General features: G+C 38.6%; 1 protein-coding gene across 1 annotated transcript; it reads left to right on the forward strand.

Moving 5' to 3' along the window:
• The first annotated feature begins 1,085 nt into the window (after window positions 1-1,085).
• On the forward strand, window positions 1,086-10,288 carry LOC140714713 (fatty acid-binding protein 1, liver-like). The gene is made up of 4 exons (XM_073026210.1): window positions 1,086-1,388; window positions 3,664-3,836; window positions 5,739-5,831; window positions 8,575-10,288. The coding sequence occupies exons 1-4, from the start codon at window positions 1,322-1,324 to the stop codon at window positions 8,623-8,625; spliced, it is 384 nt and encodes a 127-aa protein (XP_072882311.1). The 5' UTR covers window positions 1,086-1,321; the 3' UTR covers window positions 8,626-10,288.
• The last annotated feature ends 457 nt before the right edge of the window (window positions 10,289-10,745 follow it).

Consider the following 10,745-nt stretch of genomic DNA (forward strand, 5'->3'; position numbering starts at 1 on the left):
TAAACAGTGGAACTTTCATTGGCACACTTATCTTTATGCTTTATTCCGAACTAACAAAGAAATCATGATAATTGATGCACATTGCATCATTAAATATGTTAGTATGCTATGAAAATAAATGACTTTACAATGATTGCTATTCACATTCAAGAAAATGAGCTATTATACTAAATAATTATTATGGTTTCACTTAGTGTAATGGTGCATTAGAAAAATCACTGGGACATTTGGAATAGTAATTTCTTTGAGGACTGGACAATTCCTTCATTTGGTCAACAGGGAATAGATTCAGACATACACTTGATTCAATGTAAGGTATAATGTGACATTTTTTTAAAATTTGGCCGGTGGCACATACTGTAATGTGAGTTTACTGACAGAAAGTAGTTTCATATTGTTTTAGATTTTCCAGTGAGTGTAATAAGTTCCAAACTTCATTTGATGAGACCATAGATATTTGTTTTACCCATATTAAAATAATAACTGACATGTCTACATAGGAGATTGGTGGGTAAAATCAAAGCTCAGGACATCGGGGGGAAGGCACTGACATGGATAGAAAACTGTTGGCAGACAGAAAGCAAAGGGTAGCGGTGAATGGGTGTTTCTCGGAATGGCAGGTGGTGACTAGTGGGGTGCCACAGGGCTCGGTATTGGGACCACAGCTGTTTACCATTTACATTAACGATTTGGATGAAGGCATAGAAAATAACATCAGCAAATCAAGGGATATGGGGACAAGGCAGGAACCGGGTATTGATAGTAATTGATCAGCCATGATCTCAAAATGGCGGTGCAGGCTCGAAGGGCCGAATGGTCTACTTCTGCACCTATTGTCTATTGTCTAATCTTCACAGTGCTATGATTTTAGAAAGTGAAATGTCTATTACATTTAACGTCTTCAGCTATGAACTTATTAGCTTCAAGAAACTAATTTTGAATAATGCCTAATTTTAAATCTCAAGTCTAATGTTTCAAGGGTTGTATAATCGACTAGAAAGTATAATAATTATAGGCCATTATAAATGGTGCCACCTTTTTAATTTACTTTTGTTCAAAAACAAGTCACAGCTGTGTTGGTTTTCCATCGCCTGTCCCCTGGGCAACCACAGGTAATTCTACGCAAACAGAAAATTACAATCTTATTTGCAGATGATACTGCTTGGTAAATATGGTTTTACGTCCTTACTAACATTACCATCAAGGACTTATTCATTTATTTTATATATATATATCTATATATATATATAAAAAAAAATTCTTAAGGGCTGCCAAGATTCTTTGGAATCAGTTCTTAACTTCACAGTAACAAAAATCCCAAATGGCCTTCACTGGAAAGTATGAATTGGAGAGTCAGGAAAACTTTGAGCAACTCATGAAAGCTCTGGGTAAGTTTCAATGGTAGCTCATCTAAAAATGTGTTTAAGTGCATTTATGAGGGATATAAATAAATTACTGTGATGTGCAATATTGTGGTTAAAATCAGTCCGCATTTGGGTGCTAAGTAGAGGACTGATGATAGCTCACTTATTTGATTTGACATTTTATGTTCTACTTAGTTTTCTTTCCATCTGATTTTCATTGCAAGCTGCTGCATTAGAAACTTGTTCTGGAGCTGAAGCAAGAGACATTTTATGGGACAATAACTACTTTGAGCATACAGATTTCAGATTTGTAGAGATAGTTGCTAAGTGAAATATTGATTTGGTTGTAGTGTTGCTTTGAGACACAATAATTGAAAAATGTATGTTATTTGGACAGGCTACTGATAACTGGAAGTAATTATCCCAGAAAATAAAATTAAAGGGTTTCTGAGTTGAATATGATGAAACCAGGGATCCACTTGAGAACTACATACAAATACTTTAGCTCGGTATTTTGCATTGTGGCACAGTAGTTGTATTAAAATAACAAAGATGAAATGCAGGATGAGAATGCTGATGTTTTAACCTATTTCTTAAGAGCCCCTTCCCACCTATTAGTATGACATCCCATTTTGTTGCTGAATCCTCTACAGCTAAATCTAATTTCTCTGCTATTGACTCACTCCTTCAGTTTTGAGTTGGATAATTTTTCAACTTGACCTAATCGGTCATTTAATGCAAAATGGACAAGGTATTAGGGTTCTGTGCTACCAAAGGCAAAAGGCTACACTGTACTCACATTTATTTGATTTGCTGTAGTTTGTCTTTAACTAGCTTCTGCATCATTCTGTTCCCTTATTTCTTCTCTCCCCAATTAGTGGCTACAGCCAAAGTTCCTTTTGTTTCTGTGAATGTTTGCAGAAGGAACTGGATGTAATACTATGCTGTTATTCATTCAGAAACTATGGGTCACCATAAGTGAGTTTCACGCACCACTTAGAGCACACAGGAATGATTTTAAAAAATGGTAAGTTGGTTTATTGAGGAAATGCAGTTAATACTTGCAGTTTTCTAAAACCCCATCTGAAAGGGGGCTTTAATTTGAGAGGGAAACTAACTAGCATTAAGCAAAGTAGCAGCATTGCTTTCGAATGATGTACTTGATAAAAAAAAATCAGGGAAGAGCTTTTTTTTTAAAAAAAACATAGTTTCACCAGTATTTCATTTTTGAAAACCCATTATGCCAAACAACATGTATACATTACACAAACTCTGGAAGGGATTATGGAAAATGTTATGGTGGCTGGCAAATTAGCAGGCACTGGTGCACCTGCCCCTCCTCCTTTACAGCAAAGAAAACAGATTGTTTTCTTCCCGACTATTGAGCCCCAGGAAGATCCTGATAATGGGAGTGGAGTAAATAATAGAATTATGCAGTTGAACTGGTCCTCTTAAAGGGATTAAACTCCATTGTTACTGATTTAAAGAGCTTGACATTGTATTTAGTAATATGTATGTGAGTGGCATACTGTGAAAATTAAAAGTTTCCCCAAACAGAGTGCTAACTCCTAGTCTTACTGTGGTCTGAAGTGCAGCACTTGCATTGTTCTAGGTGGAATTAAAGCAAAATACTTCTATAAAGCCACTCACAATAACAACATCAGGGTTCTTGGTGTCAATGTGGATATATGCCCTTTTCATATTTATTTTCTTGACTTAAATACCTCAAGTAATTGAGACTAAATTTCACTGATAATTGTGACACAAATTTCAATATTGCAACTTGTGTTTGCTTCAATGCCAATTTATTTTGCATTTGTAAACAACTTTATGTAATGGCCCCTCTATAGTCTGCAATCCAATACACTTCCTTTTAATTCAGACAATAAGAACCTAGTGTGCCTCTCTCCTCGGCAGCATCTATGGAGAGTAATAAAGAGCTGACGTTTCATGCCAGGATGCTTCATCTGATGAAGGGTCTCAGCTCAAAATATCAGCCAGGCCTGCTGAGTTCCTCCAGGATCTTGAATGTGTTGCTCTGAATTTCCAACATCTGTCGAATCCCTTGTGTTAATGATGTGCCTCTCTCCCTCCCTGATTTGAAGGGTCTGACCTCCCATGAGAAAGCAGATGAGGACTCTTGTGTGCTTGTACCGAATCACAGTAAAACATTCAAACTCCTTCCATGTTGGTGGAGAACATCCTCCATCCTGGCTTCCGCTGCAGTTAACAGATCTGAGGGTGCTTTTCACTTTCCTGTGGATAGTTACTGAATTATTTGTGCATTTGCTTTAATTAGGATTCTCAGATGATATCATAAAGAAATACAAGGACAAAAGCAGCGCTGTTGAGTTTTCTCAGGATGGCGATTCCTTTCAATGCACTTACCACTTTGGAAACAGAGTCATTACAAACAATTTCACCATTGGACAAGAGACTGAATTCGTATCTTTCACGGGGCATAAAGTTAAGGTAGGAATGCTCACATTTTTAAAAAAGGAAATAGTTTCCAAAAACAGCTATTAACCTACTTAATTTCAATTATCTTCATTTCTGAGTCTTGATCAGGAGCAGAATTAGGCCATTCTGCCCCACCCTTCCATCATGGCCAATTCATTATTCCTCTCAACCCCATTCTCCCGCCTTCTCCCTGTAACTGTTGATGCCCCTACTAATTAAGAACTTGTCAAACTCTGCTTTAAGTATACCCAACAACTTGGCCTCCACAGCCATCTGTGGCAAAAATTTCCACAAATTCACAACCCTCGGGCTAAAGAAATTTCTCCTCATCTCTGTTCTAAAGGGATGTCTCTCTGTTCTGAAGCTGTGCCCTCTGGTCCTAGACTCGCCCACGATAGAAACCATCCTCTCTATGTAGGCATTTTGATGTCAAATAGGTTTATATGAGATTCCCCCTCTTTCTTCTAAACTTCAGTGTGTACAGAGTAAAACCACAGGTCATATTTCCCAGAACAAAATTTGCTTTGTTTCCTTGAAGCTCATTAATAAATAAGTGGATTGTTATATATCATGAGCAATTTCTCAGGTAAAACCCAGATCAGCACTCCACGGTGTATTTTATTACATCTCAGTTATATCTCTAATCTTTTCATCCATTTTTAATTACGTTTATTTTCTCCGGATTTGGATTTTTTCATGAGCTTTATCGGTTTATTAATCATCACCTATTTGTTTTGGAATCCTGACTTCTCTTGTAATCCCATCCTTTGAAAAAGAAACCCCTTCCACAAGTTTACATACACTGAAGAGTTCTGATGATCACACCTGAAAGAAATCCATTGGCTTTTACTGAAGTAAAATCAATGTTTAACATTTATCTTAATAGATAGCTCAATGGGGTGAAAAAAACCTAAAAGATCTTGTATTTTGCTGGTGGGGGAGTGCAAGGGAGAGTAGTGTGCTGATCTATTGATCATATTTCATGAAAACTACTAAACATGGCCTCAGGATTCAACAAGCCAAGATTTTACATTCCAAGAGTGCTTTCTATATATAAGACTATAAGATATTGGAGCTGAAGTAGGCCATTCGGCCCATCGAGTCTGCTCCGCCATTCAATCAGTCATCCCCACTCCCCTGCCTTCTCCCCACAGCCTTTGATGCCCTGGATAATCAAGAACCTAACTATCTCTGCCTTAAATACACCGAATAACTCGGCCTCCACAACCTCTTGTGGCAACAGATTCCACAGATGGACCACCCTCTGACTAAAGTAATTTCTCCGCATCTCTCTTCTAAATGGACGTCCTTCAATCCTGAAGTCATGCCCTCTTGTCCTGGACTCCCCTACCATGGGAAATAACTTTGCCATACCTAAACTGTTCAGGCATTTTAACATTTGGAATGTTTCTCTGAGATCCCCCCTCAGTCTCCTGAACTCCAGGGAATACAGCCCAAGAGCTGCCAGACATTCCTCATATGGTAACCCTTTCATTCCTGGAATCATTCTTGTGAATCTTCTCTGAATCCTCTCCAATGTCAGTATATCCTTTCTAAAATAAGGAGCCCAAAACCACACACAATACTCCAAGTGTGGTCTCACGAGTGCCTTATAGAGCCTCAACATCACATCCGTGCTCTCACATTCTATATCTCTAGAAATGAATGCCAACATTGCATTCACCTTCTTCACCATTGACTCAACCTGGAGATTAACCTTTAGGGTACCCTGCACAAGGACTCCCAAGTCCCTTTGCATCTCTGCATTTTGAATTCTCTCCCCATCTAAATAATAGTTTGCCTGTTTATTTCATCCACCAAAGTGTTTTGAAGGGGTTTATAACAATAATTTTCTTTAATCTTTTACAGTGAATGATGGGATGGGTTTACATCACCCTGTTTGGTTTTCTTTAGGCCTTGACCAGACTGGAAGGTGAGAATAAGCTCGTTGTCACCATGGACGGGTTGACTGTAGTCATGGAGATGAGTGGAGACAAAATGATTGAAGTAAGTCACTATTACTACTGGCTTCGCTGCTGAAGGAGTTGGAGCTGTTCTTCGCGATTGCTCATAGTCTTATCAAAGGCCAGATTCTGTGTGTGCCAGGAACTCTGACTTCATCAGATTTCTGGAAACCTCTCACTAAATCATGGGCTTGAATATTCCCTTCCGAGGTTTAAAGCTGTCTAGCCAGACATATAACACCTAATCAATTTATACAACTTAAAAAATAGAGAGTGAAAAAATAACATTCCACAATTATAAACAATTCTTGAGATATTATCATTCTACTCACCGAGAACAAATGGCTAAAAACCATAGTCAGACTGAAATTAACAGAGTTAAGAGGAATGTTTCAAATTACGGTACTCAAAATAGCAGATTGCCTGAGGCCTTAGCCTAGGATCAAAGGTTTAGACTTACTTAAATTTCCTAACTGAAGGAGTGGTGATGAATTTATTTCTGAATTAAAGGCCGTAGAAAAAAGTATATTCAATGAGGATTGAAACAGTGCTATCTACACCAATTAAGAGAGTTTGCGCAAACAGTATGGCTGATGGATTAGTGCTAAACGAGCTGCAAACTTGCTCGTCCAGGTTCAATCCTGAATTTTGCAGCTGTTTCTATGTGCAGTTTTCATGTTCTCATTCTGGCCATGTGGTTTTCCCCAGCTGCTGCTGACTCATTTTGGTGTCTTTGAACCTGCAAAGGCCAGACAAACATCCACTGTCCCAGCTGAATCTCATTAGCATAATGGCACGCAGTCACATAGCACAGAAATAGACCTTTGATTTACTGACTCAGCTCTGGACAGTCAGCACCCATTTACACTCATTCCACTGTATGTTTCCCACATTCCCATCGAATCCTCCCACCGATTCTACCACTCAGCTACACATCAAGGGGAATTCATAACGGACAACTCTTCCAGTACGATGGTGGTGCGTTCCGATGCAGTGGCCTGTCGGGAGCCAATGAAAGGTGCTTTTTCTCTTTGTGAAATGTTTTTTATGATTGCGTGACTACACTGGACGACAAGAACTTAGGGTACAGCAGGTCTACAGCACCAGTGAGCTACTTGTTGATCGGAGCAGCTGGCAGGTCAGTGAAGGAGCCGGATTAGGTTCAGAGGAGCCGATCTAGGTACAGACCGTGCTACTCGAAGGCATCGGAGTTGGTGCACGAAGGTGCCGTGCAGTGTAACCATGGCTGACTGTCTTGGACATTTCTCTTGTGATTGCAACTCCTTATTGGACATTGATGATATAAGTTGACACAGCCCTGTTTCCCTTGTTTGGCGGGAAGACAGGCTGCGTAGCCTCGGTTTTACCGAGGACTGAGCCTTCAAGTCACGGGCTTGCCTGCTGCTGCAGTCCGGATGAGGAGATTCCGGATGAGGAGATGCCGGATGTGGTGCAGAGAGGCGTCCATGCTTGGTTGGGCACTGGCCTCTCCCATCGCTGCAGTCCTTCAGGGTTTGATCGGTGGAATGACAGGCTGATTTGCGGGAATTGTTCCACCAATTTGCGGGACACGTCACTCAAGTTTTTTTGTGCAACTTTTTTTTAGCTCACTGCTGTGTAAGTTTTGCACCTTTGGCTCCTGAGAAACACTGTTTCATTTGGCTGAATTCATATATTGTTGAATGATAATTAAATGATTTGATTTGAGACCAACTTGCATATCTTTGGGATGTGAGAGAAGTCTAGAGTTCCTGGACAATCTCACAGAATGTGCAAACTCTGCAAGGACAGCACTGGCAAATGGATTGAATCTGGGTTACTGGAGCTGAGAGATAGCAGCTCTGCCATTGAAAAGTGTTTGTTTCAGCATTTCCAGTATTGATATTATCAATATTAACAGTCCAATTGCAAGGCAGTGAATTCATTGTGAGTCTTGTGAGATTTTTCAACTTGTAATAAGATGTTATCTTCATTCTTGGTCCATAATCACTTGCAACAGTGAATTTTAACACCAAATTCAAGATATTAAAGCAATTTTCTTAATTTTTGTAGTTTTTTAAAGATTAGCTGCTACACATTAACAATTATGTACAATAAAAGTGTTGTTATATATGAGCCCTAAGGCAGTCAGCATTCAATGGGATTGTAAAATCTCTGTAGATTGCAAATTAAATAAAAAACCGCTTTCATTTCACTTTGATTTTACCAACTTCATTTGCTGGAGTTTAAAACACTGGGGGGGGGGGGGGGCGGAATTTCATTGAAATCTGTCGAATATTGAAAGCCCAAGATAGAGCTGCCATGGATGTTGCCTGTAGTGGGAGAGTATAGGACCAAAGTGCACAGCTTCAGAATAGAAGGATGTCTCTTTAGAACAGAGATGAGGAGGAATTTCTTTAGCTAAAGGACATTGAATCTGTGGAATTCATTACCACAGATGGCTGTGGAGACCAAGAAATTGGATATATTTAAAACTTAATTAGTAAAGTGTCAAAGGTTACAGGGAGGTGGGAAAATGGGGTTTAGAGGGATAAGTAATGAGTCATGACTGAATAGCAGAACAGATTCAATGGGCCAAATGATCTACCGGTAATTCTGCTCCTACGTCTTATGGTCTTATAGAATCCCGATCTGCTGATGAAGTTACTCTGAATCAATAATCAATTTTTATCTTTTCAGATACTTGCAACTAATCCTGTAATTATAGCTGGTTCTGATCCTGCCTATTTTGTGATAAGAATGTATAATACTTAGGTATTTCACTTCTGTACCTTGCTTTCTTTCAGACTTTTACCAATGGAGAAGTTACCTTCAAGAAAATTAGCAAAAGAATATAAAGTACAGAATTAAATGAAGCCTGAACAGCACTGTGTTAATGAAATGAACCCAACCACTTTAAACTCTGATACAAATGGATTGTTAGTTAATTAATTCTGTGAAAAGGGTTTTTAAAAAATTCTGTCCATGTTAAGTACATAATGAATACATTACACTCTGAAAATCTCGAGAATCTGGTTAAATGGTTTACGGAACAATTTTAACAGTTGCCTGGAAGGAAACATATCCCTTATGTAATTATTTGTTTTCTGTAAACTGAATAATGACAATTGCTTTAAAGCATTATAAAATGAGTTTAGCCAGATGCTGAATTTTTTATATAAAAAAGCAAAGTACTGTAATAAAAACAGATAATTGATGTCAAACATTAGTGAGGCAAAGATTTTGCCTAGTCTAAGTATTCCAGAATTGTCTATAATTTTACGCAAGTCACGACAAAATGAAACAGTCAGAATGGCATCATTTTTTCCTTCTGAACATTTTTTTGTTAAAATTATTCTCATTAGATAACGTAAGGATATTTCTTAAGGAGTGAAAGGTAATAAATTACAAAGGGCATATGGATAATTGGTATAAATAAAACTCTTGTGTATTGTTTATGGTCAATTTGCAATTAGAAATATTCTTTTCAAAGTATAGAGAGAGTTGTGCTCAATAAGACACCAAGAGATTAAAATTGAAAATCTCTCCCATTGTCTCCTGGTTTTGTTCGAATACCTTACTGTGGCCGCACTAGATCAGGTCTTTAACAGTTGATGTGGTTTTGAACACATACCAAGAAAAATAAAATTATGAAATATTCAATAGTCCCCACATTTTAATTTTTGCATGACTTCAACAAAAGAAGAACTCATCTTCTGGATTTATTGGGCAAGTTTTTCCATGGCCATTCTATCTTTATGGTGGAGCACACCCTACCACCATGTCATTTATGAATGAAAAATTAAGTACATAAAATAATTATTTAAGTAGATCGTCATTAAAAAAGAAACAAATAATTTCCATTGTGTTGTTATACTGACCCTTTCATCATGAAGACCAAATAACACTTGCCTTCAATGATTGCACAATTGATTTTTGTATGGGGGAGAAAATGAATTAGCTGGTGATTTGAATCACTATAGAGCAATATGTTAGATTATTGAGTATTTGTATTATGTAACTATATAGCAGTGAATCAAAAGAAACAGACCACATTTTCAAAATCACAAATGGAACTTTTCCCATTTATCACTCTGGCAAAATGTTTCTCTTCTTTTGCTGATATACTTCCAGCCCATTGTGCTGTTGGCATTTAGGGCAGTAATGAAGGTCCTCCATCTCTGTCTGTCCTTGGCAGCCAAGCAAGTCCCAGGTGGAGACACACACAGATGTAGAATGATTCTTCATTGCTGTTTCTAGCTTTGTTTGACCACTCAAGGTTGTTGGCCATGAGCTGAACCCCCGAACCTGGAAGACCAGTGGACCACTTTTAGTACGGACTCCACCCTTTTACTTGACTGGTATGGGTGACGCTACCAAGAGCCAAGACATAAAGCCTTGATACCAGCCATCATTGCTCTCCGAGTCATTGAGGCAAACAAGCCTCCAAACTAGACAAGGTTCTGGTCATCTTGGAGGTTTGCTGAAATGTAACATTGTAAAAAAAAACTATTCATGGATTTTGAGTGCAAGAGAGAATTCTGAATACAACTTTAACATACCATCCCATCTCCTGTACTCAATACTTTGACTTCTGAAGGCTAATGTGTCAAAAGCTTTCTTTACAACTCTATCTCCCTGTAAAGCCACTTCCAATGGATTATGGATCTGTATTCCCAGATCCCTCTGTTCTACTGTACTCCTCAGTGCCCTACTGCTCACCATGTGAGACCTACTCTGCTTGGTTTTCCAACATGCGGCACCTCACACTTGTCGCACATCTGCCATTTTTTCAGCCCATTTTTCATGCTGTTCCAGATCCTGCTGCAAGCTTTGATAGTCTTCCTCAATCCTCTACACCCCCATTCTTGGTGTCATCTGCAAGTATACTGATCCAGTTTTCCACATTATCATCCAGGTCGTGGATATAGAGACAAACAACAAAGGACCAGACACAAATCCCTATGGCACACCACAA

This window comes from Hemitrygon akajei, chromosome 22 (genome assembly GCF_048418815.1).
Source record: "Hemitrygon akajei chromosome 22, sHemAka1.3, whole genome shotgun sequence".
Taxonomy (NCBI): Eukaryota; Metazoa; Chordata; class Chondrichthyes; order Myliobatiformes; family Dasyatidae; genus Hemitrygon; species Hemitrygon akajei.

Coding starts and splice junctions, on each gene's coding strand:
- LOC140714713 (XM_073026210.1), top strand. CDS start 1,322: ATGGCCTTCACTGGAAAGTATGAATTGGAGAGTCAGGAAAACTTTGAG. Junction 1,389..3,663: donor GCAACTCATGAAAGCTCTGG/GTAAGTTTCAAT, acceptor TGCTTTAATTAG/GATTCTCAGATGATATCATA. Junction 3,837..5,738: donor TCACGGGGCATAAAGTTAAG/GTAGGAATGCTC, acceptor GGTTTTCTTTAG/GCCTTGACCAGACTGGAAGG.